This window comes from Furipterus horrens, unplaced genomic scaffold, assembly GCF_987537825.1.
Source record: "Furipterus horrens unplaced genomic scaffold, mFurHor1.1.pri manual_scaffold_5, whole genome shotgun sequence".
Classification (NCBI taxonomy): domain Eukaryota; kingdom Metazoa; phylum Chordata; class Mammalia; order Chiroptera; family Furipteridae; genus Furipterus; species Furipterus horrens.
Genome location: NW_028327175.1, coordinates 6,431,459 through 6,458,973, shown reverse-complemented (window position 1 = coordinate 6,458,973; position 27,515 = coordinate 6,431,459). Strand labels below are relative to the sequence as shown.

The window sequence follows — 27,515 nt, the reverse complement described above, 5'->3', positions numbered from 1 at the left end:
GGGAGAGGCGACCCGAGAGTCGTTGTGGGCCGCGGGCCGGGCCGGGTTCCGGGGCGGCGGGGGCCGGGGCCGCGCAGAGGGCTTGGCGGGCCGTTAGAGGGCCGCAGCGGCCGTCGGCCCCGTCCGCTGCCGGACTTGCGCGCCTCGGAGCCCGGAGCCTCCGGCGCGGTGCCCACCGCGCTCCAGCGCGCGCCTCCCGACTCCAATTAGGTCAGGCTCGCAGTCCTGCGGCCGCCGCGCCGGCCCCCGGCGGCTCGCCTTTCCTCTCGCCTCACCCCCCCCTCCCCTCTTCCCGTTGCTGGGGCGTCGGTGTGTGGTGTTCTCCTTCTTTCGGGGTTCTGCGCCCCGGTCCGAGCTCATGGGTGTCCACGATCATGCTCCTCTTTTGTAGCGCGCCCCGGCGGCCATGGAGGCCGAAGAGACGATGGACTGCCTTCAGGAGTTCCCTGAGCATCACAAAATGATCCTGGACCGATTGAATGAACAGCGGGAGCAGGACCGGTTTACTGACATCACCCTGATTGTCGACGGTGGGTGGGGGTGGGGGTGAGGGGCGGGGGTGGGGGGCCTCGGGAGCGAACTCGGGGCTTGGAGTCTCGCCTCCCGCTTACCCGCCCCCTCGGGGTGCCCTATCCAAGGGTGCGCACAGTGCGCGCTGGGCCCCGGGGCGCTCGTCGGGGTCCGCTCGGCTCGGGGAGGCTCGTTGGTCGGGACGGCGCGGTGGGTTTTCACTTCGGGAAGTGTTCGCATTGCGCACCTGAGGTCACGATCGCGGGCCGGGGGCGGGGGACGTCTCTCCGAGTGGCTGGTTAATAGCCTTCTGGTGCGCCGCGGCCCTGAGTGCCCCCCGAGTTTCTTAAATGGTCTGGGAGGGAGGCTGAGACAATCCTTTGCAGCCTTGGTCTCCACCCTCTTTGGGAACCCCCAAAACAAAATGGGGGTCTTTGTCAATCCTGGCTGCTGTTGTCACGGAGGCAGACCAGCTTGGGCCGTCGTTTCAACTGGGGAAGACGGGCGTCCAAATGGTGGGCGTGTTAAAGCGTTTCCCGCAGCGGCACGTCCTGCTTGGTGCTGGTCGTGGGGCTGGTTTATTTATTCACTTTCCTTCCAAATGATCCATAATCTCCCGGGTGGTACTTACATTTAGTAGTTCCAACTGAGTAGGATATGCCTTTCCCGGTTTAATGAAGTGGTGGGAGGTCGCTGCGCCCTGAAGTCCTGTATACAAACCTGGCTTCCTAAGGCCCTGCAGGCAGAGATCCGGCTCGGTGTCTCATTGAGATTAAAATGTGTCAGGCTAGCAGCCAGGAGTGTTTTGACTTGAGCTCAGGGGCGTATATAGTTGCACGATTACATTAGGAAGACGCACCTCGTATAATTCTCTCTTAAGTTGTGCAGTTTCCGGTGTGATTTTTGTGACTGTGTATGACTTTATTTTCTTTTTATCTAGGTCACCATTTTAAGGCCCACAAGGCTGTTTTGGCTGCTTGCAGTAAGTTCTTCTACAAATTCTTTCAGGAGTTTACTCAGGAACCTTTGGTGGAGATAGAAGGTAAGTGCTTGTTTGAAATACAGCGGCTTAGCAAACGGGAGGGCTGATGAGGTTTCAGGCGGTTAATTGGGCAGGATGCCGTGGGACGCAGGCGTCGGGGGTTCCTGTTCGGGGACGGGATCAGTCGTTCTTCCGACACCTGAGAATCCTTACTTCCAGTCAAGTGCTCAGTGCAGTGATCTGCCAGGAAACACTCCTCCGTTAGGCGGCAGGTGTTGGCCTCTGAAAGGAGGCTTTTCGGCTCTAAAACCTGCGGTCACTCCCTGAGACGCAGCACAAGTCCATTCCGGTCCTTGCCCAGTGCGCTGGTGTCTCAGATGGCGGGTGCTGGAGGGCGGTGCAGAGGCCCCTCCTGGGGGAGGTGCGGGTGACGTGCTCAGCGAGGTGGCCGAGCGTGGCTGGGGCGGAAGGTGAACGGAACTAGCCTTCAGAAGCGCTAGTGGCTCGCGAAGGGCGGGGTGGGAAGGGTTGTCCACCAGATACCGTCTCAGGGTGGTAAGGGATCCTCTGTGACAGCGACCTGCCGTGGATGCGGATTTCCTGGGTTCACAGCGGGGGGCCTTTGAAGCAGGCGGTACCTACGGCAGGGCACAGGCTCCAGAAGGTTCCTTGCCCAGAGTTGCCCAGCTTGCAAGGGAGTCACAGTTCAGAATTAGGAAATAAATTAGCTTGCCTGCATAAATACCGAATTTTAGCTTCTTTCAAGGCTCTTTAAGGTTTGGTTTTGTGTCTCTTATACTGAGTATATACTCTTTGTTATGAATGGGTTGCCTAGAAACGCTATTCCCTTGGAAAAACTTGTGCCTAGGGGAGTGAAGAAAACATAGAGTTAATATTCTATTACTTTAGTACGCCCCAGTTCATCTGGCATTCTCCCTGCTATGCCCATGGACAGGTTATCTTTTGATTGCCTGTGATGGACAGAGCCCAGGCATAATGGAAAGCCACAAAGCTTACCGAGGTAGGAATCTAGCTGCCTGAATGGCATCGGTTTCTCTTACAAGGTAAGATTTCGTGCATTTACCCACCTGAGGTTCTGTGTGGCCCCAGGCAGGTTACTTTACATTAATTGCATATTAGCCTCCTCATCTGAAAAGTGGGTTAATAGGCTTGACTAATTTTGACTAATTGAAAAAACGTGCAGAGTGCCTGGCATTGTGTTCAGAGGATTGTCGAAGCCTAATAAATGGGGGCTACTTGTCAACTGACTACTTACTAAAGATGCACTAGGCTAGACCCATGAGACGGGTTGGTGGGCAAGACAGCCCTTTAAAGATTCACACGTTCAATCACGGATAAGCAGCAGGTAGAGAGAGGAGTGCAGCACGTGTTGCCGAGACTTACTGTCCCTGGCGAGGGAGGGGCGCGGCCGGGTCCCCCTTAGGGAGACGGGAAAGGCTGCAGAGAGGAGTTGCCTCCAAGCAGACCCTTTACACACTGTGTGCGGGCGTCTTGTACCCAAGCATCATGGTGGGCACGGGAGATTTTTTGAAACATGAGCGCGAATTTTGTCCTTACGTAAAATCACTGTGAATTGAAAACTACTTTGAATTTTCTTCATGAAGCTTTGATTTTCTTGTCTTAGGATGTATTCTTCGTCACTATTATGGAAGAGAAAGGCACTCTATGCATAGTTGGCGAAAAATGTAGTTTTCTGTATTCCACAGACAGTGTCAAAAAGTGGAAAAGGAAACGGCCAGGCTAACATGGCTTGCTGGGACAGCGGGGAGTCTGAGCTGCCTGAGAAGCAGGGTCTTCTCTTCGGAGGGCCAGTTACCTTGACGTGTGTCTGTCGTCTCGGTTCCTGTGGCGGCTGCGCCCATCATAGGAGACACACAAGCGTCGGTGTTCACCCTGTAGTCCCATAAGAAAGTGAAACGTCACAGCACGTTCCGTTTTTGTTATTTGCCAGACTCGGGTTTTAGGAATCAGTTTGGCCCCCTGTCTCCTTCCGCCCTCAGCGTCGGGGTTGCATCTGCCTTGTTCGCCTGGCCGTGGCGAAGCCCTGAGTGTGAGTGGGAAACCCAGGCTGCAGCCTGGCTTTACTGTTTGTCAGCTGTGTAACCTCGGGCATGTTGGCTTCCTTTTTTCCTCTGAAAACAAGGAATTTTAGACCCTGTCATGGGTCATTTGAATATTATGTCATCGCACTCTGGGTGTGCTGGAGAATGCTTTCGTCATTTTGGCTTTGGTTTATTTTTAGGAGGCAGTCAACCCCGGTTAGGATCAGACTGCCTATGTGGGCTGTGGATCCAATTCCAATTTCATTCTCAAAACCTGTGTTGTGCTATTCGGGCCCCAGGTGTGCCGGCCTGGGTGGGAGGTCACACCATAGTGCAGTTGTCTCAGCTTTTGCTGTGTCCCCTCAGGTCAGCTCTGCGTGTGCGTGGCTCGGGGTGAGCTCAAGACTACGTACACCGGTGGAGAAGGCCTCTGTCCAGGCCTCTGTGTCCTCCGCACGTGGGCGCCCAGCTAACAAAGTGGGGCTTCCGCCTCCCTGTGCTGTCTGCACTTCCCCCCGTGGGATTCACTTCTCGGACAGAATGGCGAGCGAAAGGGAGAGAACGGAATAACAAGAATTCCCTTCGTGCTCTTGACCTCATGGTCTCTTTCCCAGCTCTGTGTCAGCGAGAACTTTCTCTTACACTGGAGGGGCTTGCCTGGCGCCAGCGGTCACAGGCGTGCAGCCTCAGACCCGGGGCTTGCCTTTGGGGAGGGCTGAGACGGAAGGATTAAAACCCAAGTATTCCCCTCCCCGCCACCCCCATCTTCTTTGCTGGTTCTCCAGCCGGCAGGAGTTTCTCTTGAAGCTTTTTCTGTCTGCACCTGCTGCAGTTATGGGATTTGGACCGCCCTGCAGGCTACGCTGGGATATGTGGGAGGAAAAATAAAACCCAGGAAACTCAGTTTTGATTTCTCTCTGCAGGCTGCTTGCTTCCATGGTTTTTCAGAGCCCTTGTTCATTTGCTTTGTGTATTCTGTCCGGGATGTTCAGCTGTGATCAGCGGAGAGGGTAGGGTAGAGTGTGCTTTCTGCATCTTAGCTGGAACCGGAGCCCGCCATCTGTAAAGCCGGAATAATGACCTGTAGCGTTGGCTGTCATCCTTAGTGGCACATGGGAAACGTCACGGGAGCTTTTGCAAGTACCAGTGTCCAGGCTGTAGCTCCAGATTGATTAAATCAGCCTTGGAGGGTTGGGATCCAAGTATCTATATTTAAAAGTTGTCTAGGTCCTTGTTATTCCAGGTGTGGGCTGAGGACCAGTGCTACGTGGGCATCACCTGGGAGCTTGTTCAGGGTGTAGACTCTTGGGCTCCACCCCAGACCTGCGGAACATCTAACTGAGTCATTAGATGATTCCTACGTCCGGACCGTTTCATTGTGTAGCCAGTGTTTTGTGAAGGCAGGTGAGGTACTTGTAAGGCAAGTTTCATTTCTGATATGCTCTGTGAGTATAAACTCATTAAGTGCAGACTGAGCTACCTCTCTCCCTGGTGAAGTAAGTTACCTTTGATTAGAACCGCAGGGTCACCTTTGGCTTCAAATAAAAATCCTTGTCCTCAAAACCAGATGCTCTGTGACCAGTGACTTGGATTCGCGCCACCTAAAATCTTCAGTGAATGTTCGTTTCTTTGTCTGGAACACGCCCTTCTAACCGGGGCCTCCGATTCTGTACGTCCATTCTTTCTGTTCTTCCTGAAACCCGTCCATGAGCACCCAGTTCTCTCTCGGAACAGCCCTTGCCGTCAAGGACAGAACGCCAAGTACATGTCCGTGTGTCCTTTGTGAGGGGGAGTTCTCACTCATGGGGGACTAGAGGAATTTCAGAGTTCTCCCCTTTTGTTCCTTTCTCTGGGAGAAAAGAAGACTCAGATTACGGTGTAACATTTTCCCTAGAGACCTGCTTAGGAACGTTGTGTTCTGCAGCACCCTCTGTTGTGAAGGAAGGAAGGGGTTGGTGAGGAAATGGGCTGACACTGGGAAGTTACCAAACTTGACCTGGGGACGAACTGCTTCTGCACCTGTCCGTCGTCGGCGACCACTTCACCTCCCTGGGCAGGGGCTCGCAGGTTCAGTTCCCGTGAGCCAGGTGCTCGGGACAGCAGCTGTCGGTGGGCCGGCCACGCAGGAAGCCCCAGGCGTGCTCATGCAGGGTCCGGTCCCAGTTTGGTTCTGGAGCTCAAGGACCCGTGTGTGTGTGTTTGCGCTTAAAGTGGAAGTTTATTAGTGAGACAGAGTAGACTACCCTACAAGCAGAGCAGCATTTAAGAGAATTTTTATTTATATCAGAGAGAGAAACACCGATCTGCTGCTCTCCCCACTCATGCGTTCATTGACCGACTCTTGCGCGTGCCCTGACCGGGATCCAGCCCGAAACCTCGGTGCGTGGGGGGGGCGAGCCCTTGCTTTTATTCAGGCTGCAGGTGACTTACAGAGATTAGGAACAGAGGTCACATGTTTAAATCCTTGAGGTCAGATGCTTTTTGAAATCACACTTCTTTAGAATTTCCTACGGTAATGCAGCATGTATTACAAAGTGCTTCCAGTGGGGTCTGAGGCCACGCTCTAACGGATAATATTTTGGCAGCACAGCACATTACTGTTTAATGGAGGCAAAGACTAAATAGTCTCGTTTCAGTTCAGCTCGGACTTTGCTGCCAAGTTTATGGGAAAACTTCTGCTTTTAAGAGAATGGGGGACTTTGGGGTTATGACGACGAGCTTGCGGGCCTGCAGTGAGTGATATCGTGGGTGTTCAAACTCCTTCTGGCAGGAGCGCCTTCTGCCAATGTCCTGTTTTAAAAATCTTTATCATAGACTGGGGAGTTGGGCCATCGGGTTGATCCTAGTTTTATTTTCACTTACTAACTGTGTGACCTGGGTAAGTTACTTAACTTCTCTGTGTCTTAATTTCCTCATCTGTAAAATGGACATTATAATAATAAGTACTTCATAGGGTTGTTGCAAGGAACACGTGAGTACTTGTATTAGTGTTGTGATGTATATGGGTCTACCGTATATAAAATATTAAATGTGTGTGTTCTACTAACAGTCAAAATTTCATTCCATTTTAAGAAAAATTTACACATTGTGTTTAGGAAGGACATTTGCTTCACTTTGAAACATCTGGTCAAAACGCCCTCCAAAATTAAAAAACAGAAAGAAAATCTTACTTGTCCATCCCTCAGGCTATTTTCATATATAATAAAGAGTAACATGGTCAGAAGACAACAGGAGGAGGAACAAGGCTTAGCAGACCCAAATAAAATCAGCCTTCCGTGAATCCAGTTACTTTTAGTTTGCTTATTTGGTGGCATGTAACATGGTCATATTACATTATATGTTACGGTGTTCCTCCTTATTCAGATCGCGTTTATACATTTTGAAATGAGTCTCCTGAGTCTCAGGGGTATTGATTTGCCCAAAATTACGCAGGTCATGGAGAGCTGGTGCCTAACTAAAACTTTTCAAGTTCTGACTCTGAATGAGATCCTTTCTTTGCACAAAGAAGGCATGCTGGATATTCACGCGTGTTCTCACTGTTGTCCTGAGGCCACACTGAGGTGTATAAAGTGCGTGGGAAAAGAATAAAAATAGTTTTGTATTTGCAGTTGTGTGCAGTTTGGACTCGGGCATTTCTTAGCATTAAAAAATTTACGTTAAAAGTAGTTTTCTCTCGGTTCCAGTCAATAGCATTTTTTAGCTTTGCATTAGAAGACTCAAATAATTTTGAATTGAAGGGCTAGAGAAATACAGTATCCTTTTGGGCCAGAATTTAGACACAAAACTTGTAAAGAAAAGTTGGAATCATGAAAGTTTATTTTTGAAAGTGATTTTCGCATTTATTTCTATTTTGTGTGCCGGCATCTAGGAAGCACTGTGTTAGGTACTGTGAGGTACATCAGGTAGCTTCTAGTCAAGAAATGATGCCTCGCATCAGACCAGGTACAGGGGTCGGCCTGAGGGGAGTATTAGAGAAGGTTTTCCTGAAAGACGTGGCGTTGGAATTGGGTCTTTGAGGGATGTAGGGTTTGTGCAGAGCTAAGGCGATGAGGTGTTCAGGAAGCGGGGCAGGTATCAGCGAAGGCAGAGAGGCTCTTAGGAAGTGAGTGGGCTTGAGAATCAGTATAGAGTGTGTTTGAGAAGAGTTTAAAATGGGGTAGGGAAGGTAATGAGAAGCAGGAAAGTAACGTGAAGAACCTTGAAGTAAAGGCAGAGCGCTACTGAACTTGACCTGCTAAGCTGTGGAAGGCCATCAGCCATTTTGGAGGCGAGTTGATGCAGGGCTCCCTGGCAGGGGTTGTGGTGGCTCCTCTGTCTTGAGTGACAGGGTTTACTCTTCTGTGGGGCCCATAGGAGATCTTGGGAAAGGTCTTCAAGTAGTTTGCTAGTTAGTGCTGGAACTTGGCCACAGTCATGTACTGATAACGAGACTTCTGCCAGGAAATAAGCTTCCTAAGTGATACGTACCAATCAGGTTCCGAACATTGTTTTTTTGGGTTTGTTTGCTTTTTCACTAAATGTTACAAGATTTGAATCAAAATGAATGCATGCTAATGCACGTCTTTTTTGCAGGTGTTAGTAAAATGGCCTTTAGTCACTTAATTGAGTTCACATATACGGCAAAACTAATGATACAAGGAGAAGAGGAGGCCAATGACGTGTGGAAAGCGGCGGAGTTTCTGCAGATGCTGGAAGCCATCAAAGCTCTGGAAGTCAGGTAAGCGCTCACTGAAGGCTGTGTGCCCACCGCTTAGGCTCAGTGGGGCTTGGAGTTCTGAAGCACCGAGTGCCAGGAACAAGGAAGAGCCACGCGGCTACTTTATTCGTGGTTATAACATGAGAACGTAGTAACTGCTTAGGTGCCACTCCTGGTATCGAAAACACAAAATTTCTCATAGGAGTTATAAAAAAGCATGAGGAGCTCCACCGCTTTTCACAGTGACTGTCGGCATTGTACACAGGGACTCAGAACCAGCGTTCTGGGGGGTCAGACTGCCCCCACTGTGGGGGTCAGGGGTGCGTTAATGAAGTTAGCCTCCCGTCAGCTCAGTTTCCTTCTCTGTCACGTGGGGGTGATAACGATACTTTCTACAGAAGATTGTCTGTGCGGGTTCAATGAATTGATGCACGTAGAGAGCTTAGCGTGGTGTCTGGCACATCATACTCTTTAGGAGGGGTCGCCACGGTCACCCGAGAACTAAACCGCTCTGCCAGTGGCATTTCCCTGGACCCTGACGGCCGCTCCTGCCCACCTCTGAGCAGCAAGTCGTCATAGTTTTGGGAGGAAAGGAACTTAGTGCTTGGCTTCCATACCAGTACGGTTCCAGAGGTGTTTTTGAAAGAAAGTGTGGTTTACTATTGTTTGTGCCCCCAGAGTGGAGCCTTCATCAGTCAGAGGCACAGGTTCACATTGCCTCCAACGTGGCCTCCCCTTTTCCTAGCTCAGTTAGAACTGTCGGATCTAGTCCTTGTTTTTGGAGGGACTGTCTGCAGGGGGTCCATTCAGTCTGTCCTGTTTGTCACGAGCACCTTAACGTCAGCTGAGGGGCAGTCGTTGACCTCGAAAATTGAGCTTTAGCTCTGGGAATGGTAGCGGGACAGACATCTGGTGTTTTACATGGGACATGCAGGAGCGTGGCCACCCCCCTGCTGTTCCAAAATACTTCTTCGTAAAGTTAAGGGAAATGGCACTCAAATTGTGGTCCGAACCATCTTGCAGCAGATGACGTATCTAGCATACAGTTTCAAATTGCTTGCAGCAGTTGAGGAGAGCTGTGCCGTTTTCCCACCTGAGGAAGGGTCTGGGGACGTCTGAAGGACAGAGACTACTAATGTCCCTGTGCCCCCTCCCCCAGGAGTCTGAGCTGTTCTCTCCCTGGAGCTACAGTTGTTGCTTTCCCTCCGCCTGCACAGCGTCACTGTGTCCCATGCTGGTGGCTGTAGCTTCATCCTTCTTCCAGTCCTCTCTCCTTACCCAGACCTTTCTTCCCGATTGGCCAGGGGCAGAGGCATTTTCATAGAACTGAGAGCCCCAGTGTGTTTCCCGCTTCAGCTCACGAGGACCAGTGAGTGTACGTGGCAAGCAGTATATTCAGTGAAATGGTCGTTAATCTTAGGATCTAGGATGATGCCAGGTCCCTAAGAGAATCCAGATGGCCGAACGAGAATTAAGTTTGAGCTGCTAGGCCTGCTTTTGGCCAGGCTCTCACCTGGAAGAGGCGCTCACCTGGACTGTGCTGGGGTTGCCACTAAGGGGATGGAGAAGGATTGTGTTTAAGAACGGTCTCGGCAGAACCCTAAATTTCCGAGTAAGTTTACACAACTTCCCACCTCTTTTGTCTTGATCATTACCCAGGAAGCACCTGAGAAGAGACGATCTCTCTCTGGGGACAGTGGAGTTTAGTGACCAGACTGTTCACTCAGATACCTGGACAAGGAGGAGGTGAGGGAGATAGAAAGCTTTGCGTTGGGATCCGAGGCCGTGCAGCGCTCTGCACTGTCAGCATCTGTGGAGGGCAGGGAGTTGGGAAGGTCCGACGGGGCCTTGACTTGCAGCCAGGGACTGGTGGCTTCTGGCACGTTGCTGTCGGACTGCAGATGGGCCAGGCTAACATAAGACACCGACTCGTCTCAGGGGCCCAGTGGGGGGTGTGGCCAGAGCCAGCCGGCCAGCCTGGAACGGCAGCAGTGCCAACCCAAGGAGTGTCAGCAGTGAGCTCCCCAGAGAGCCCCGAGATGGGCTCGGAGGTTGGGTGTAGTCTGTTCAGTGGGGACACATGGAGCCCGTGCCCTGTGCGATTTGGCCTTCTTCACCATGAGGCAAACAGGCCGGCTTCTGGCGCGCAGTGGCAGCTTCTGCATTGGTTTGTGCTGGTAGATGTGTCTCCATGTTCCGAATAATGTCGGCTCTAGGTTTCAGGGATGGAGGTCTGGGTAGGGCAGGCCCGGGAAGCAGCGGGATTCTGATTGGTGTCATCAGAGAGCAGGCCCTTACGGGGGCCGTGAGTCAGCGATCAGGATAGCTTGATCAGCAGATGTATTTGTTTCCACGGTTGTGGCCCCAAGGATGGATGGCTTTAATCTGCCATGACGTCCAAGTCTTCCAAATAGCTAGGCCATGGGCAGCAGCTCCAGTCAGTAAAAACAGTGTGGAGGGTGTTGTCAGAGCTGTGAAGACAGCCTGAGCGCTGCTCCTGGGAAGAGCAGCCACGTTCCCTTCTGGTTCTGCGTCACGGGTGCTGAGTCTGAACGTCGGCAGCAGCCCGGGCAGCACCGCCCGCCCTTGGCTGGGCCAAACGGTCTGGGAATCAGACTCCTTTGATCCAGTGGTTTTCTTCGGGCAGCAGAGTAGGGTGCTGCCCCTTCTTCATGGCCAGCCAAGGGGCCGCCTGTCTGTTCGTTCGTTCTATTTCCGTTTGACACGTGAGACTTGTTGGGCGCGTCTGGCCTTGCTGGTCACAAAGTCTTAGTTGATGCGCTCCCTAATGGCAGTGTCAGGCCAGGGGACTTCAAAGTCTCTGTGAGGCATCAGTTTCTACAAGAGTCCAAGAGGCTAATTAATCCTTTCTTGTCAAAGGATGTGGACCTTGTCGCTGAGTTAGGGAATTGGCAAGTCTGGAACCCAAGGAGTACCTTTGGTGACAGGCTCCTCCCTTTGCCAGAAGCAGTGGTCTCAGAGACTTGTGGCTCAGAGGGGCGTTAGGGTTATGGGACCCCAAGGGTAGCAAATGTACCACAGCTTGGTGGACAAGCCCGCCCCCCTTAAAATATGCTGAGTTGCAGGTTAAGCTCCATGAAGAAGAAAGTGGAATGCCCAGGGGAGACACACACTGTTTCCAGTACCCCAAACCTCATAGGAGTTCGTGTCCCCAAGAGCACCAAGAGCACCCACTGCAAATGCGCTTGAGGTGGACGTGACAGGCGGCCAAGTGCAGGAGGGGCTGGCCCTGAGAGGGCCCGGGTGTCACTGCTCTTCCTTAGCAAGCACCGTGTTGCCCCCTCGCTCCACGCGGGCCAGTGACGCTCTCTGCGGGACCGGTTTCTATGGTAGCAGCTGTAGGTTTCCCCCATCACACTTGCTTTAGATGCACGTCACAGTAACTCGTCTGCAAAAGGCGAAATCTTCTGTCTCCACGCCCTTACCGTGAATCTTAGTGTCCGTGTGACTGCTAGGGGTAGTTAGGATGGGGTGGACTTCAGGCTGGACACCAGATTGGCCGGGAAGTCCTTCCCCACCCCCACCGCAGGAGGGTTTGCAACAGCCAGGGCACCAGTCCAGCAGTTGTCCTTGAACTTGCCGCTCAGTCCTCGTCCTGCTACTGCCTTCCCAGTTTTCCTCATCAGAAGGTTTTAGTTTTCTGGGATCGCCATAACAAAGTACCCCCCCACTGCGTGGCCTAACAGAAATGGACTGCCTCCCAGTTCTGGAGGCCAGAAGTCCTGAGTCAAGGTGTCTTCAGGGCTGTGGTTTTTCAAAAGCCTCCAGGGGCTGAGGATCCTTCCTTGCCACTTCTGGCCTCTGATAGCCCTGGGGGCTCCTTGGCTTGTGGCCGAGAGACTCCCGGCTCTGCCTGTATCTTCTGGGTGCTGGCCTCCCCGTCTGCATGTAGCGTTCCTCTCTGTGTGCGTGTGTGTCCCGGTGTCCCTCTCGTGAGGGCACAGTTGCGTTACACTGCCCCCTCTAACGACCTCAGCCTGCTCACATCTTCTGAGACTTCCAGGTGAGGTCGCATTTGCGGGTGTCAGAGGTCAGGACTTGACCACATCTATTTTGGTGGCACAGTTCAGCTCAGTAACATGCAGTTTGGTGGGGGAGCAGTTACTGGTTAGTCCATACAGTTTGTTCAGCATGTTGGATGTCAGATCCAGTGGGCTTCCTTCAGTTCCTCCGGGAGGCCTCACCCCTCTGTTCCAGAAAGTGATCTTTCTCAGCATCCTGTCCTAGTTGCCAGAATGTGGCAAGAACTCTGAGGGATCTGAGATCTTACCCTCCTTGCAAGCCAGCAAGTCCTTCTGCCACAGTTTCATGGATGCTGTTGGAAGATAGGACTTGTAGGTCAGAAAAAAAGAACTTTATTAGTCTCTACCCAACAAGCATGTGAGTTTTCTATGGGTGCTGGTTTCCCCTTCTCCCCCAAGTCCCACAGGGTGACACAGGGTGGCTCAGGTGAATGCTGCGTGGGGGGTTGGTTTGCATCACAGCTGAAGAATCTCCAGCCTAGGAATCCCAAGTCGGCCATAATGGGCTATCAGCAAAGCTGCCCGACCTCCGTCCCAGAGGGGACAGTACAGGACAGTGAGCAGAACTTTCCTCCGCTCCAGCGGGAGCCGTGGTCTGTCTTCCCACGCAATTGGCTCTGCCACAGACACCCTTGAAGAGGTCCAGGGCCACAGCCTTCAGTTCGTAAGACGGGTAGAAACACAAGACGTGTGTGGAGAGTGGCCTCCCAGCCGTTGTCCGCTCTTACTGCTTTTATTAAATGGTGAGGATTCTTGCCCTGGCTGCTGTGGCTCAGTGGATTGAGCGGCGGCCTGCGAGCCAAGTGTCGCTGGTTCGATTCCCAGTCAGGGCACATGACTAAGTTGCACGTCAGGTCCCCAGTTGGGGGCGTGTGAGAGGCAACCACACAGTGATGTTTCTCTTCCTCTTTTTCTCGTTTCCCCTCTCTCTAAAAATAAGTAAATTATTTTTTAAAAATTGTGAGGATTCTTTTTATATTCTCTGTGCAAGACCTTTGAAAAATATGTTTGCAGATATCTTCTTCCAGTCTGTGACTGGATTTTCTGTTAACTATTTCAAAGGGCACAAGGTTTTAATTTGCATGAAATCCACTTTTACCAGTTTTTGCTATTGAGGTTTTCCTTTTTTGTGTGCTATTTAAGAAATCTTTTACTACCTAGTATTACATTTTCTCCTGTTTTTTTTGTATAAGTTTTGGTTTTTTTACTTAAGTCTGTGAACCATTTTGAATATTTTTGCGTATGATACAAGGGTAAGAGTCAAGGTTTATTTTCCCCATATAAGTACCACTGTTAAAAGTTGATCTTTTCTCTGTTAAATTACCTTGGAATGTTTTTCAGAAGTCTCTTGGCTGGATAAAGTGTGGGTCTATTTCTGTTCCATTAGTCTTCACGTGAGCCCCTTCACTAACGCCTCAGATCTTATTCACTGTGCTTTACAGTGAGTCTTGAAATCAGGTAGTATAAGCCCTCCAGTCTTGTTTTCTGCCTCTGCATGTAAATTTGGGTATCAGTTTTTTTTTCAAAAAGCCTACTAGGATTTTGATTGATCTCACCAGTTTTTAACTTCATACATTATGTATTTCAGGAACAAGGAAAACTCGGCTCCACTAGAGGAAACTACCACAGGAAAAAGTGAGGCCAAAAAGAGAAAGATAGCAGAGACTTCAAATGTCATCACGGAGTCGTTGCCGTCTGTAGAGTCAGAGCCGGTTGAAATTGAGGTGGAGATCACGGAAGGCATGATCGAAGTGGAAGAGGAGGGGCTGGAGACGCTAGAGGAGGGGGTGGCTTCTGCCAGGCAGACCATGGAGTACGTCCAGGGCACGGCTGCCTCTGACGATTCCGCGCTGGCCCTGCTGGCAGATATTACCAGCAAGTACCAGCAAGGTGACAGGAAAGGACAGATGAGGGAAGACGGCTGTGCATCTGACCCCACAAGCAAACAGGTAGAAGGTATTGAAATTGTGGAACTTCAGCTGTCACATGTGAAGGACTTGTTCCATTGTGAGAAATGTAACCGTTCATTTAAATTGTTTTACCATTTTAAGGAGCACATGAAATCACACTCCGCTGACAGTTTCAAGTGTGAAATATGCAATAAAAGGTACCTTCGGGAGAGCGCGTGGAAACAGCACCTCAGCTGTTACCACCTCGAGGAAGGTGGGGTCAGTAAGAAACAGAGAACTGGGAAAAAAATCCACGTGTGTCAGTACTGTGAGAAACAGTTTGACCACTTTGGACATTTTAAAGAGCACCTTCGAAAACATACAGGTAATTAGCACACACCTTAGGTTAAACGCGTATTTTTTCCCAAATCACTTCAAGTCTGAATGTCTAAGTCCTTTTTTTATTCGTATCACAGACACCGTCTCCTGTATTTTCTAGCGTGCCCACTGAGTACACATTGGTTTTATATTAGTTTGTTGAAATATTGATGCTTTAAAAGCAAAATCAGTATCAGTTTTGAAAGTACTTGTCACTCTTGCACTTTGCCCATTTTTATACTTCTGAAAGAGCTGTGTCAAGTACAGTTTGTGATTTTTTTCCTTTGGGTCATAAATCATGAAATTTTAATGACAGTGAAACTTCACTGTGACTCCTTTTACATTCCTGTCTTAGGTTAACACGTTACGTGGGCGAGTACATTTACAGTCAGTCCTGGATGTGTTTGTGCCTTTGCGTACATGTGGTCACCTGTTTTAGCCTGGTAGGTAGGTGGACAGTCCACGTTCATCTCCCTCCCACCTCTCCATGGACAAATGTGTCAGGGCTGGTGGTCAGCCAGGGACACGAGGCGGGTAAGGTCTTTGTCCTGGGAGCCATCGTGGGCACGACGGCAGTGCCCCGGGCACTCCACCCTGGGGCCCGGGACCCTCACAGTGCTGCCTCTGCCCCCTGTGCCTGCCTTCTTCCCTGTCAGACTCCCTGTCCTCGTGCCCACACCTTCAGCATTCTTTGCAAGCTCTCCTGTGTGGGACACAGGAGCCACCACCACGTACTTGGATGTTGGGGTGTCCCTAAACCCACTGTAACAAAGGTGTGGGAGTGGCAGTGAGCTAAGTGGCAGACGTCAGGACACCTGTTTCCAAGTCCTTCTGTGTGATGGTGGTTGAAGCTCTTAGATTGTTGATACAGTGAATACGGGAAAACTGTCTCACACTGTTCAGAGGCTTTCTCTTTGATGCTGGAGTTTGGAGAACTTTTTATTCTTTTTAAGATTCTGTTTATTCTTAGGGAAAGGGAGGGAGAAAGAGGGAGAGAAACACCGATGTGCAAGTTGGCTGCCTCTTACCCTCCCCTGCCGGGGACCTGACCCACCACCCAGGCACGTGCCCCAACCAGGAATCGAACTGATGATCTTCAGATTTGCGGGACGATGCCCAACCCACTGAGCCACGCCAGTCAGGGCGAGGTTGGAGAGCTTTGGATGACATTTTTTCATAGATTCTTCACTGTTGAAAGTCGCTTGCCACACACTGCTTGAAACTGAGAAACCAGATAGATTCAATATAATGGGGTGTCCTGTACTATTCAGATCCTTGTTACTAATACTCAGGAACTGAATAAATATGCAGACAGCAAGGGGATCTTACATTGGGTTGGCCAAAACGTCCGTTTAGTTTTTTCCATAAAGTAAAAGACTCATTTTTCATATTCACCAATAACTTTATTGATTTGGATATTTTGAGTATGTTGGCTACCTCCTGCTATTGGCTTCTAGTGGGTAGGAGCCAGGGGTGCTGCTAAACGTCTTCCAATGCATAAGGCAGCCCCACAGCAAGGAATTATTTGGCCAAAATGTCAATAGTACCAAGAAACTTCTCAAACCCCTTCTGACACATCTGGTCAGTCACAGCACCTGCTCCATACACTGCACAGATCTTTGTGTTTCAGGTGCATTTTTGCCTTTCTTGAAATAATAAAGCATAATATGCTGAAAATGTTGTGTATCTTTTTCCATTTTCAGTAGTAAGATGGCTGCACAAAAATTCCCCAATTTTGATTTTTTTTTAAAAATTCAGGCTAATACAACAGCTGTCACAATGCAATCTAAAATGGTTTTGAGTGAAGTTAAAGACATTTAAGCACTGCTAGAGCCGCCGTACAGAAAAAGGCTAAACCAGTGTTTTGGGCAACCCAATACTAAAGGCTCAGTATGGATTAAGCATTTTTTTTTCTCTCTTTAAATTACAGTTGATATTCAATATTATATTAGTTTTAGGTGTGTAGCGTAGTGGTTAGACATTCATATAACTCAGAGTGAATCCCCCCCAGCAGTTCCAGCACCCACCTGGCACCACGCAGTTATCACAGTATTATTGACTCTACTTCCCAGGCTGTCCTTGCATCCCTGTGACTGCCTTGTAGCTGCCAGTTTGTGCTTCTCAGTCCCTTCCCCTTAGTCACCCAGCCTCCCAACCCCATCCCATCTGGTTCTCTATCTGTGTGACTGGTGTTTTTCTTCTTCTTTATAGTCCACGTATGAGTGACATCATGGTATTTGTCTTTCTCTGACTTATTTAGCGTTCTACCTTCTAGGTCCATCTGTGTTGTCGCAATTGGTAAGATTTCTTCCTTTTTTTTTTTTTTTTTTTTTTTTTTTATGGCCAAGCAGTGTTCGATTGTGTAAAACGTACCACAGCTTTCTTATCCCGCTGTCCACTGATGAACACCTGTGTTGCTTCCATGGCCTGGTTATTGTAAATAACGCTGGTTCCATGAGCACTGAGGAAGAACTTATGTATTCTGCTTTGGGGTGACATGCTCCAAAAATACCAAAATAAATCCCCCTGGTCCACTGTGTCATCTAAGGCTGCCGTTCCACTGCTGGTTTTAGTCTGGAGGACGGACTCGTCGACGTCAGTGGGGCGCTGGCGTTCCCCGCTGTGACGGCACTCCTGACGCGCGGCTTTCCGTGTCCAGGCGCGCTCGTCGTGGGCGCACACGCGTGCGAGGGCCATGTCGCTTGTTGTTTTGCTCCCTTTGTCCCCGTGTCACGCCCAGCTCTGTCTCTTACTCCAGTCGTCGTGTCTGATGGAAGTGTGTTGTTTTCGTCAGCAGGAGATTCCTTTCCTGTGCCCGCGCTGTGCTGCTGTCCCTGTCTCCCAGCCGAGGCGGGCCTGGGTTTCATTTTCTGATTACTCAGCTCCCTGTGTCTCTTGATTGGAGCATTTAATTTGTTTACATTTAAAGTGATTATCGATATGTGTGTAATCATTGCCATTTTATTATTCATATTTATGTTCTTTTAAAGAGGTCACTTAGCATTAATACCCATTTGGTGGTGATGCTTCTGGTCTGGGGTCAGAGGCCTGAGGGCACTAGTGTGGGTGGTCAGCGGGCGCTTATGCTCTCTTGGGGAAACGCTTTCTTATTTTCAAGTGTCCTATGACTATACCTGTCGTATATTTGGAAACTGGCTGTAGTTATGTAGGTCCTTAAAATATTCATCTGTTCTAATAGTGAGTGTGTTGATGAACATTTGTGTGGTCACTGGAGTCGTTCAGCAAAAGAACTGACATAGCAGAAAGCACATTAAATTAGTACGGAAACATAAGTGGGTAACGAGCGTACTTTGCTGGGGGTTCCCCGTTCTGTGACAGGTAATCACTTGGGTTATTTCCTGGCAGCAGGAAAGTAGAAGTAATTCTCTCTTACCGAAAACGTGACCTGGCGACTTACCTGTTTGAAAATATGGTAACAGATCATTTTGGAAGTTTTACAACGCGTTTTCTGAGCCCTGCCCTTTGTATTCTGCATAGGACAGTAGAACATAGAGCTGAGGGACCTTGTTGAGTGCCTTTTGTCTTTTCTGTCAAAATGATGGGCGTAACTTCAGTTCAAATGACAGAGCCAGAGGCGCATCGGAGGGACAGTTTAGCACGCACTTAAAGCAAACTGACCTTGGTCGCTCTTTCACCTCAGCTAGTGCCCTGATAACTAGTGAAAGGTAGTTTCAGGTGGGGTCTGCGAGCTAGTGCATTCAGGAGGAGGGCACGTAACCTTAGTTTGCATTGTGTATGTTAATAAAGGATGGATTGTGTTTTCTCTTATAACAAATTAAGTGTAAAAATAGTAAATGGTTCTTTTCCTGGTTTCTACCATCAAAATATACATAATGCCGCCGCCCCCCCCCCCGTCAGTTTCGTATTTTGCACCCTTTTGTTCGTTCAGTGCTTTGGCTTCGTGTACGCCCTTAAGGCATGCATTGTACGCAGTGCTTGATTCGTAAAGCGTGGGTTCTTTGTCCTCTGAACTGTTTGCGTTTGGAAAAGAGTTACGGTTTGCCAGCCTGCTAGGTCATGGGAATAGACATTTTAGAGTCCCCGCCTTCGAGGCACAGTCACAGGGTGACAGGTTCAGGACTGACAGAGGTGAGCCCGGCGTCTTGTGGGAATGCCTGCCTGGGCCCCTCCTTGTGGCGGAGGAGACGGGGTGGCTTCTGAGAGGCTGTAGGAGCTAGCCAGGCCATAAGCATTCCTCGCAAGTGACGGGACGCGGACACGGGCGCAGGAACTCGAGGGTGCAGCTCGCTAAGAGCTCTGCTGGCAGGTGATTGCGGCAGGAGGAGGGGGTCCCCTGGAGCGGGCAGGAAGGCCAACGCGGGCACTGCTTGTCTGCCGGGGGGTTGGGGGGGGTGGGGCAGCTAAGGTTGTGTCGTCCCTGTGTTTTCGTAAGTGCTGTGAATGGGTTCACGTTTTACTTATCTCAGAAGGCTCTGGGTCATTTTTAAAAAGTTTAAGCCAGAGAGCGACCTCTTCAGATGTATGTTGTGGAGAGCCATCCGGCAGGGTGGCTCGGGGTGGGGACACCCCCTGGGTCTCACCCGGAAGCTTCCGGAGCAGAGGGGCTGAGCGACGACAGTGAGGGGCCATGCGGGGCAGGCAGAGCCAGCAGATCCAGCAGGGGCGGCTGACGGGGGGAGAGGCGGGCGTGAACGGGGGCGCCTCCCGCTTTCTGATTCGGGGGGCCGCCTGACGGCAGTTAGTCCCTGAGACAGAAAAACAGGAGGGTGAGCCTTCGCGGGTTGGGGAGACACTGGAGAGACGCACTGGGTGCACCCCAGGGTGAGCGCGAGCCAGAGGGTGACCTCTAACCGTGTTTTCGGGTAGTTGCTTCCCAGTTTCCCAGAGAGGTGGCGTGCGGTCCTAGGAAGGGGGCCTGGAAGCCAGAACTGGGCCCCTGCTCCAGCCCTGGCCTTGGCCGGCAGGAGGACCTTGCCGGGCCCCTTCCTTAGTGCCGCTCCTTGTCCGTGTAAATAGGGGCGGGGATGCCCCTGTACAGCGGCGTGACGCAAGAGGGAACGGGAGAAGCACTTCGAACACTGTATTGCTAGTTTTAGACTTCTCGGGGCCTATTTGACGACTTTTTTTAAATAGCGAAAGCTCAGATGCCCTCCAATGTAAAGGGACTCCTTCCCGTTCGGCAGCTCTCTGCAGAAGGAACAGCTGCCTTGTTTTCTTCCTCGTCCTTCCAGGTACAGTCTGCATTTGCAGGGGACTGTAGAGAGGTACACAGAACTTTTAAGACGGCCTGCAGCACAGTGCTGTGCTATTCAGTTTTTCTGGAACTCCTTTTACTACGCGAAGATTCATGACTGTGCTTAATTTGTTTCACTGTGTCTGCTTGACACTCAGGTGTATGACTGTGATAATGTATTCACCCCTCCTGTTGATACATGTTTAGACTGATCCTGGTCTTTTTTTTTTAAGATTTTACTTATTTATTTTTACAGAGAAGGGTAGGGAGGGAGAAGGGGAAGAGAGACATTGGTTGTTTGATGTATGCACCCCGATCAGGGACCGAACCCACAACCCAGGCATGTGCCCCGACCAGGGACCAACGTGGTGACCTTCCGCTTTGCAGGCCAGTGCCCAGCCCGCTGAGCCACACCGACCAGGGCTGTCCCTACCCTTCCGTTGTTGCAGATTGTGCAGCAATAAGTATACTTGTCCGTACATCTTTGCGTACATGTTCAGGTAATTTAACTTTTCACAGCTGAGTCCTGGATCCCACACTTCAGGGTCTCCTCCAAGGACGCGATCCATCTGCCAGTCTGACTCCTGTCCTCTTCCACTGGCTCCTTCCTTCTCAACAAATAGATAAATAATGACTCTTCTGGCCAAAAGAACCTCTCATCGACTTGGCCCCCTCTCGCTGCTCCTCTTCCAAGCCTTCTTGAAGGAATTTCTGTACTGACTTGCTGCTGACTTGCCTCTACTCACTGCAGTCTGGCACCTGATGCCGCCACGCTGCTCACTGTTCCTGCCAGAGGATGACAGGCCCCTTGGTCATCCTGCCTGACATTACCGTACTGTTCAGCTTGGACCTGTTTCCTGTGCTCATCTTCGTGATCTTTCTTTAAGGTCCCTCATTGTTTTCTTCTACTTCTGGTAGTTCTGTTTCTATTTCAGCCTGCTGTTTTAACTTGGTATTTCATTGGTTCTGTCCTGGATTCTGCTGTCATGTAACATACCAAGCGTTTTATCCACATCACAGGTTTTTATTACCACATAAAGTAACTCCTAATCTATCAGTCCTCCTTGTATTTGGCTCCAGATTTGTCTGTATGACTCTACTGGACTTTTCCAGTTCGCTCTGAGTACCTCAAACTGAAGGGACACAAAACTGAGTATGTCCACGCCACTCCAGACCTCCTTGGACGTCTGTGTTCTTTACTCTGGCTGGTATTCTAGGCCAGAGAGCCGAGAGCCCTTATTGATACCTCCCTCTTTACCTCTCGCCCACCGTGCCGGTTACACTTTGGGGCCTCTGCCCAGAGTAACCTTCCTTTCTGCCTTTCCTTCTCTCGTTCCATCCCAGGCAGAACCAACCCCTCCTCTCCGTGCTTCCGCTTGTTCCGTTGCCCTCTCGCCTGTAACTGGCCTTCTCCAGTGCATTGCATTTGCTGCTTTTCTTGTCGTTCACTCTCATGGAGCAGCCTGGCCTGTGATGTGAAGCTTTTAAAACCAAGAACAGTTTGCCCTTAGTGCGGCTCAGTGGATGGAGCGCCGGCCTGTGAACCAAAGGGTCGCTGGTTTGATTCCCAGTCCGGGCACAGGCCTGGGTTGTGGGCCAGGTCCCCCATTGGGGGCGTGTGAGAGGCAATCACACACTGATGTCTCTGTCCCTCTCTTTCTCCCTCCCTTCCCCTCTCTAAAAATAAGTAAAATCCTTAAGAACAGGGACAGCTTATTTATGTTCATCACATAGCACATGGCCTGGCACACAGCAGGTGTTCAGAAATGCTGGTGGGATGGACAGTGATAACATTTCTCCAAAACAGAGATCGGTCTTAATTTTTATCTAAGAGAAAGTATACAACTTTTTAAGAAATGCAGAACTTAGATCCAAATTTTATCAAAAGAATCAACTTGTATTAGCTTTTTCTGTTTATCTTAATTTGCCGATATAATTTTTTCTATCCTAATAGGTGAAAAACCTTTTGAATGTCCAAATTGTCATGAACGATTTGCTAGAAATAGCACCCTCAAATGTCACCTGACTGCGTGCCAAACTGGAGTGGGGGCAAAAAAGGGAAGAAAGAAGCTTTATGAATGTCAGGTATGTGTGGCTGTGTTCTGTTCTTGGCGGAGGAGTCTGCATTTGCGATCGCGAAGAGCGAAGGGCGGCGCAGTCTGGAGCGGAGGTGCGGAGCTGATGGCCTGGCAAGAAATGAGATCAAGGAACATCATTGTCCTGCGTTTACAAGGGAGAGTATAGTGGCGTTTTCTGCCTAACCCTGGATGACACCAGTGTCAATAAAATCACGTTCAAATGACACTGGGCAGGAGGGGAGCAGCAATTGGTTCCTCCATGATTAGTGTATGGTTCTAAATTTTGTTACTATGGCAACTTATAATATTTATATTTTTAGAATTTTTAAGACATTTAAACAATGAAGGCAATATTAAAATATTTCCCAAAATATATTTAATTTGTTAGCTACATCAGCTAAAAGACCAGATAACATAATATCATTACAAATATCGTGTTCATAACACTTTTAGGAAAATCTTCAGCTCTCATCTTACAGAGAATAAGTGAAGCTTTTTAAAACCCTTTTCTCTAGCTTGCCTGCTAAGCATGTTTGCTCGTTTCAGGTCTGTAACAGTGTGTTTAACAGCTGGGACCAGTTCAAAGGCCACTTGGTGATACACACGGGAGATAAGCCCAACCACTGCACGTTGTGTGACTTGTGGTTCATGCAAGGAAACGAGTTCAGGAGGCACCTCAGTGACTCCCACAACATTTCCGAGCGCATAGTGACCGAGGAGGTGCTGTCGGTGGAAACCCACGTGCAGACCGAGCCGGTGGCGTCCATGACGATCATCGAGCAAGTGGGAAAGGTGCACGTGCTGCCGCTGCTTCAGGTTCAGGTGGACTCGGCGCAGCTGACGGTGGGGCAGGCCCGCCCGGACCTGCTGCAGGGCGGCCACGCGCACGGCCCGCACGTGGCGGAGCTGCCGGAGCAGGTCCAGGTGAGCTACCTGGAGGTGGGCCGGATCCAGACTGAGGAGGGCACTGAAGTGCACGTGGAGGAGCTGCATGTCGGGCGGGTAAACCAGGTGCCCCTGGAAGTCCACACGGAGCTGCTGGAAGCGGCCTTGGGTCAGGTGACCCCTGACACCATGGACCAGGAGGAGAGGGCGCCGAGCCCGGAGGCGGCTTCGGAGGCCGCCGCAGAAGAGCCGGGAGATGCGGCGGGCTTAGAGACGGCGGCGGGCTTAGAGACGGCGGCGGGCTTAGAGACGGGGCCGGCCGTGGAGTCGCACGCAGAGAGTGCGGGGAAGGAGAACAGAACCCCTGCGCCGGCTTCAGAGTGAAACAACCAATGAACATGTTTTTAACCTTAGGTGTTGGGTTTTGAACTCATGTTGGGCAGTGTGACTGTCCTTGGGCTAACGGACGAGTGGACCAAAGTCAAACTTTCCTGTCGTGCTGGACTGCTTTCTGTTGAAACAGACTGACCCCCCTCCCAGTTAATGCCACAGAGGGGATGTTTCGTGTAAGTGAGCAGGAAGTGTTGAGAAGTATGTTTCTGGAAACTTAAATGGATTCTATTCTTATACAGCTGGGTACGAATGTATCTATTTGCGTTGTGGTAAGGGTTCCCCCTTCTCTTTCCCAGGTTGCGTTCTTCCTCAAAGGTTTTCCATATTGTAAAATCAAACCTAAAATCATTAGAATCCAAGCCCCTGTGTTCTCGTGCACGGTAGAAAATTGAGTGTGTAGGCACACCGGCCGCATGAAGACGACTGCGTTGTTACTGTGCAGTGCGGTTCTGGCTCCTGGCTTGCTTCCGTGGGAACAGCATTCTTGTCTGCCCCGATCATCACAGATGGCAGCCCTGCAGCAGAAACAGCGGCGGCAGCACTTCCAGAATGTAAAAAACAATCCACACCCATGTGCCTTCTCAAAATTAACTAAACTTCTACAAAGCATCTCTGGTTCTTTCAAAGTGTGCGTTGTGAGGAGCGATGTCCACGATGCTGTACAGTACTTCCGAGTCTTGCGTATGATGACAACGACCAGTTCTTTTTCACTTCAGTTAGGTTGAGAGTTTCATTTAATGGCAGCAGAAGGGCCATTTTCAATTTGGGAAAATTCATTTATATCTGTGGTAAACTTTATTTTGGTGAAAAATTGCACTAATATTTTACCACCAGATTAAAAAATAAAAAAAGATGGGCATCACTTAAAAATTAATGTATTTAAAATAAAGTACAGACAAACATGTATATATCAGGCTTTGTTTTGAGTGAATCTTTTCCCCCAATCCTTAATGTAAAGGTCTTGTGCTATAACTTTTAAAGCCATACAAATAAGAGTGCTAAACTGTGGACTTAAAAGTAGGTGTGTAAATATTTTTAATCAGTATTACTTGGAAAATAAAATACAACAACCACATAAAATAAACCAATATGCTATTTTCTTTACCTGTTAAATATTGGGAGATACTTACATTTTTAAAGTAAACTTTAAAATTTTGTGTTCATGACTCTTTTTTTTTTTTTTTTTTTTTTTTTCTTTTAATTACCAGTGTGGAGTTTCTGGTCAGAGGGGTTTTCTCATTTGTAGTAACATGACTTTATACACCAATATTAACATGACTGATACATGAATTGAGGTATAAAATCCTCTGTGTACACCTCCAGTCCCCAAGACCAGTTCAGGAGGAAGATGGTGATATTTGTAGTTAGTGAACAGTGGGCACAGCAGCCTATTTTAAAAATAACTTTCTCCACTTACTAGTTTGTTAAATTTAAAAGGTCAATTCAGCTTTCCCTTCTTTGGTAATTCTGATGTTAAATGTGTCGTATTTACAAAGGCACTGAAGAGGGTGCCTCCCCACAACTGGAGAAGTCACGGATTTAGAGGTGCCAGGAGTAGGACATTGTGTTTTTATTTTAAGGTTAAAAACATGAGCATTTTCAAGTGTGTTGTTTGGCGCTTGGGTACCTACTACAAAGTGTATGTGTGTGTGTGTGTGTGTACTTTGCATATTACTTTTGCGTGTATATATATGCAGTCTTTTTTTTCCTTTGAAGTCAGGAAATACTGATGAAAGATTTAAAATTATATCACATTGAATTTTCCGTCTGTCTTATGTCCATATCCCTGAGTTAGTTGTAGTTGAAAAAAAAATTCCTGACAGGTAGTGGTCTCAAGCACACAAATTACTAGTGAATTCTGAATGCTGAAAATAGCTCATGCTGTGCTCTGAAGCCAAGGTATTACACAAGGTTTATTTTTAAACAATCAAGGGCTTTGACTACGAGGTGGAGATCAGGGAGAAAGGCCCAACAAAATGTTAAAATGACCATTTGAGTTTTCAGGTTTGGCAAGGCCTTCCCAGGCAGTGTGAAGGGCAGGTGTAGTTCGTTTTACTTTTGCCAAAAGGCAGTAAAGGCTGTTTCGGTGTTCACCAAGTGCCAGTAAATGTGATTGTAGGAGAGGAAATTACCCACTGTTGATGAACCTAAGGTTGGCCTACAGGTTGCAAAGTATATTATATCTAACACAGCTATTAAAAACTGAAGAGTACTGAACTGGATATTTCATGCCTCCACTTCTTTACTCCCACTGAGGTTTTCCAGCTGGGTCTGCAGTGTGCTAGCTGGGCAGGGGAGGGCCAGACCTTGTTCTTCACGGGAGTCCCAAGTGCGCCAGAGAGTAACGGGGCCCCTTCTGTTACCCGTACTCCCCCATTCCAGTGGCGGTTCTGTTCTCCGACCCTAGCTGGGTTTCTGCCAACTCACGTCAGACGCTACGGAGTTAGCCTGGACCCCAGAAGTTGTGATCACAAGACAAGACTGCTCCCACTTTAGACAGGATAGCAGTCTGCCTGGCCAAGTACAAATTGGGGCTTCTGGTGTGGCTCAGTGGTTTGAGCACTGACCTGCGAACCAAAAGGTTGCCTGTTCAATTCCCAGTCGGGGCACATGCCTAGGTTGTGGGCCAGGACCCTTTCCCTCTCTCTAAAAATAAAATCTTAATTGTTTTATTAGAAGGGATGCAACCCAGGAACAGGTGCCTAGGGCAAGGGGCAGTCGTGGGGGCAGGGGCAGAGCCTCCTCTCCTGGTGCTTCCCTCTCCCAGCACATGGATGTGTTCAACCTGGACGCTTGCTTGACTGTGTACATCGAAGTTTCGTTACCTAGACATGATTGATTAAATCATTGCCCGTTGATTATTGAACTACCCTTCTTCCCTGGAGATGTTGGGGTGGAGCTCTAATGGGGTTGGTTCCTCTGGCAACTGAGGCCGTTGGTCAGCCCAGACTCAGGTTTGGGGGAAAAGGGCTTGCCAGGAATAAGAACGGCGTGTCACTCAGGAAATTCCAATGGTTTTAGGAGCTCAGCGGCAGGAATCAGAGGCCAAGACCAAATACGTTTTATTATACCACACCTACCATCTGAGAGGCAAAGGGGAACTAAACTGAACCCTGGTGTCTGCATTTAAAACCTAGAAATCTTTTGAATTTGTCTAAAACCAGAAGGCTCTTACTACAGTCTTGCTAGTTTAAAAAGACTGCCATCTTCCTGTACTACTGAAGTAGGAGTACTTCTATGGTGATGTAAACACTTCCACTGCATTGAATTTGGAAGTAGAGGTCTCAGGATTAGAAGAGTCGGTGCAGGTTTTCTAGACCAGTCATCCAGTTTCTATTGTCCTTCGAGTAAAACAACAGCACTGGCTGAGGCCTAAATGTTGGTGGACGTCTGCCAGAAGATCAGGTGGCTTTTAAAGCACATCTTCCATTTAACAGCGTTGATTGTTCTCAACAAATGATCAGACCGTCATTAAGGTGTTCACATGGAAATAGTGTTTGATAACTCTTAGGCAAAATTACAGGAAAGTGCCTGACTTTAAGTTAGGCCGATTCTGTTGCTTAATAGCTTTGCCTTCATTAGTGATGTCAGGGGAGGGGAACCTAGGCTGGGTGATTTTCACATAGAATGAGCTGTGCTAGAGCGCTGACAAAATCTGCTTGTCATAAAAGATTTAAATGAGAAGGAGCAGGAATCAACACTATTAAGCCCTCACTGCCACCCTTTAATGGGCTCCTTCATAGTCGGTGGCCTAGAAGTGCATCGCTTTAAAAGGGAAATGTGAGGTTGTCATTATCGATGGTAAATGTATCCTGAATTTACAGTATGGCTTAAAATTACTGTGTTCTTTCAATTTTTTTCATAAAAATCTGTTGACATGGTAAATAGGAAGGCAGCCTGTGAACGCGATACTTTTTCTCGCTTTTCCCGCAACCTAATATGACGCACACTTATTCAGATGAAGCAATGCCCACCTTGACATCTGGGCCAAAATAGAGGCGAGGAAAGAAAAGTTTCCGTGTAACAGAATAGCGTCAGTTATGAATCACTCTGTGTCAGGCACTCTGCAGTTAATCATCTCAGTGGCCTCGTGGGGCAGATATAAATGGAGGGGGAGTACAAGGAGGAGGAGGAGGGAAGCATCCCCTGAAGAGTGGGGCCAGTATTTGGAAGGAGGGGCGTGACCGCAGACTGCGCTCTTCGGGGACCGGCAGTGACGCTGTACGAGCTCCGCGGTCGACGCCACTGGGCTGCACAGAGCATAGGCTAAAACGCCTGCTCGCGTTCTGGAATCCACACCAGCCCTCGATGGGGTCCGGCGTGCAGGAAACGGGAGATAATGCGCTGGCAAGATGTGGGCAGCGACCTGCCTTTGGATCTCCC

General features: G+C 49.4%; 1 protein-coding gene across 1 annotated transcript; it reads left to right on the top strand.

The window, feature by feature from the left end:
* Positions 1 to 24,293, top strand: ZBTB35 (zinc finger and BTB domain containing 35). Its single transcript, XM_090276139.1, has 7 exons — positions 1 to 530; positions 1,451 to 1,552; positions 8,128 to 8,272; positions 9,911 to 9,997; positions 13,883 to 14,568; positions 21,731 to 21,861; positions 22,401 to 24,293. Exons 1-7 carry the CDS (start codon positions 407 to 409, stop codon positions 23,121 to 23,123), a joined length of 1,998 nt encoding a protein of 665 aa, XP_090132265.1. The 5' UTR covers positions 1 to 406; the 3' UTR covers positions 23,124 to 24,293.
* The last annotated feature ends 3,222 nt before the right edge of the window (positions 24,294 to 27,515 follow it).

Bases quoted from the DNA above. Each gene is read 5' to 3' on its own strand.
- ZBTB35 (XM_090276139.1), top strand. From the start codon at position 407: ATGGAGGCCGAAGAGACGATGGACTGCCTTCAGGAGTTCCCTGAGCAT. The intron at 531-1,450 runs GTGGGTGGGGGT...CTTTTTATCTAG, and splicing joins CATCACCCTGATTGTCGACG to GTCACCATTTTAAGGCCCAC. The intron at 8,273-9,910 runs GTAAGCGCTCAC...ATCATTACCCAG, and splicing joins ATCAAAGCTCTGGAAGTCAG to GAAGCACCTGAGAAGAGACG.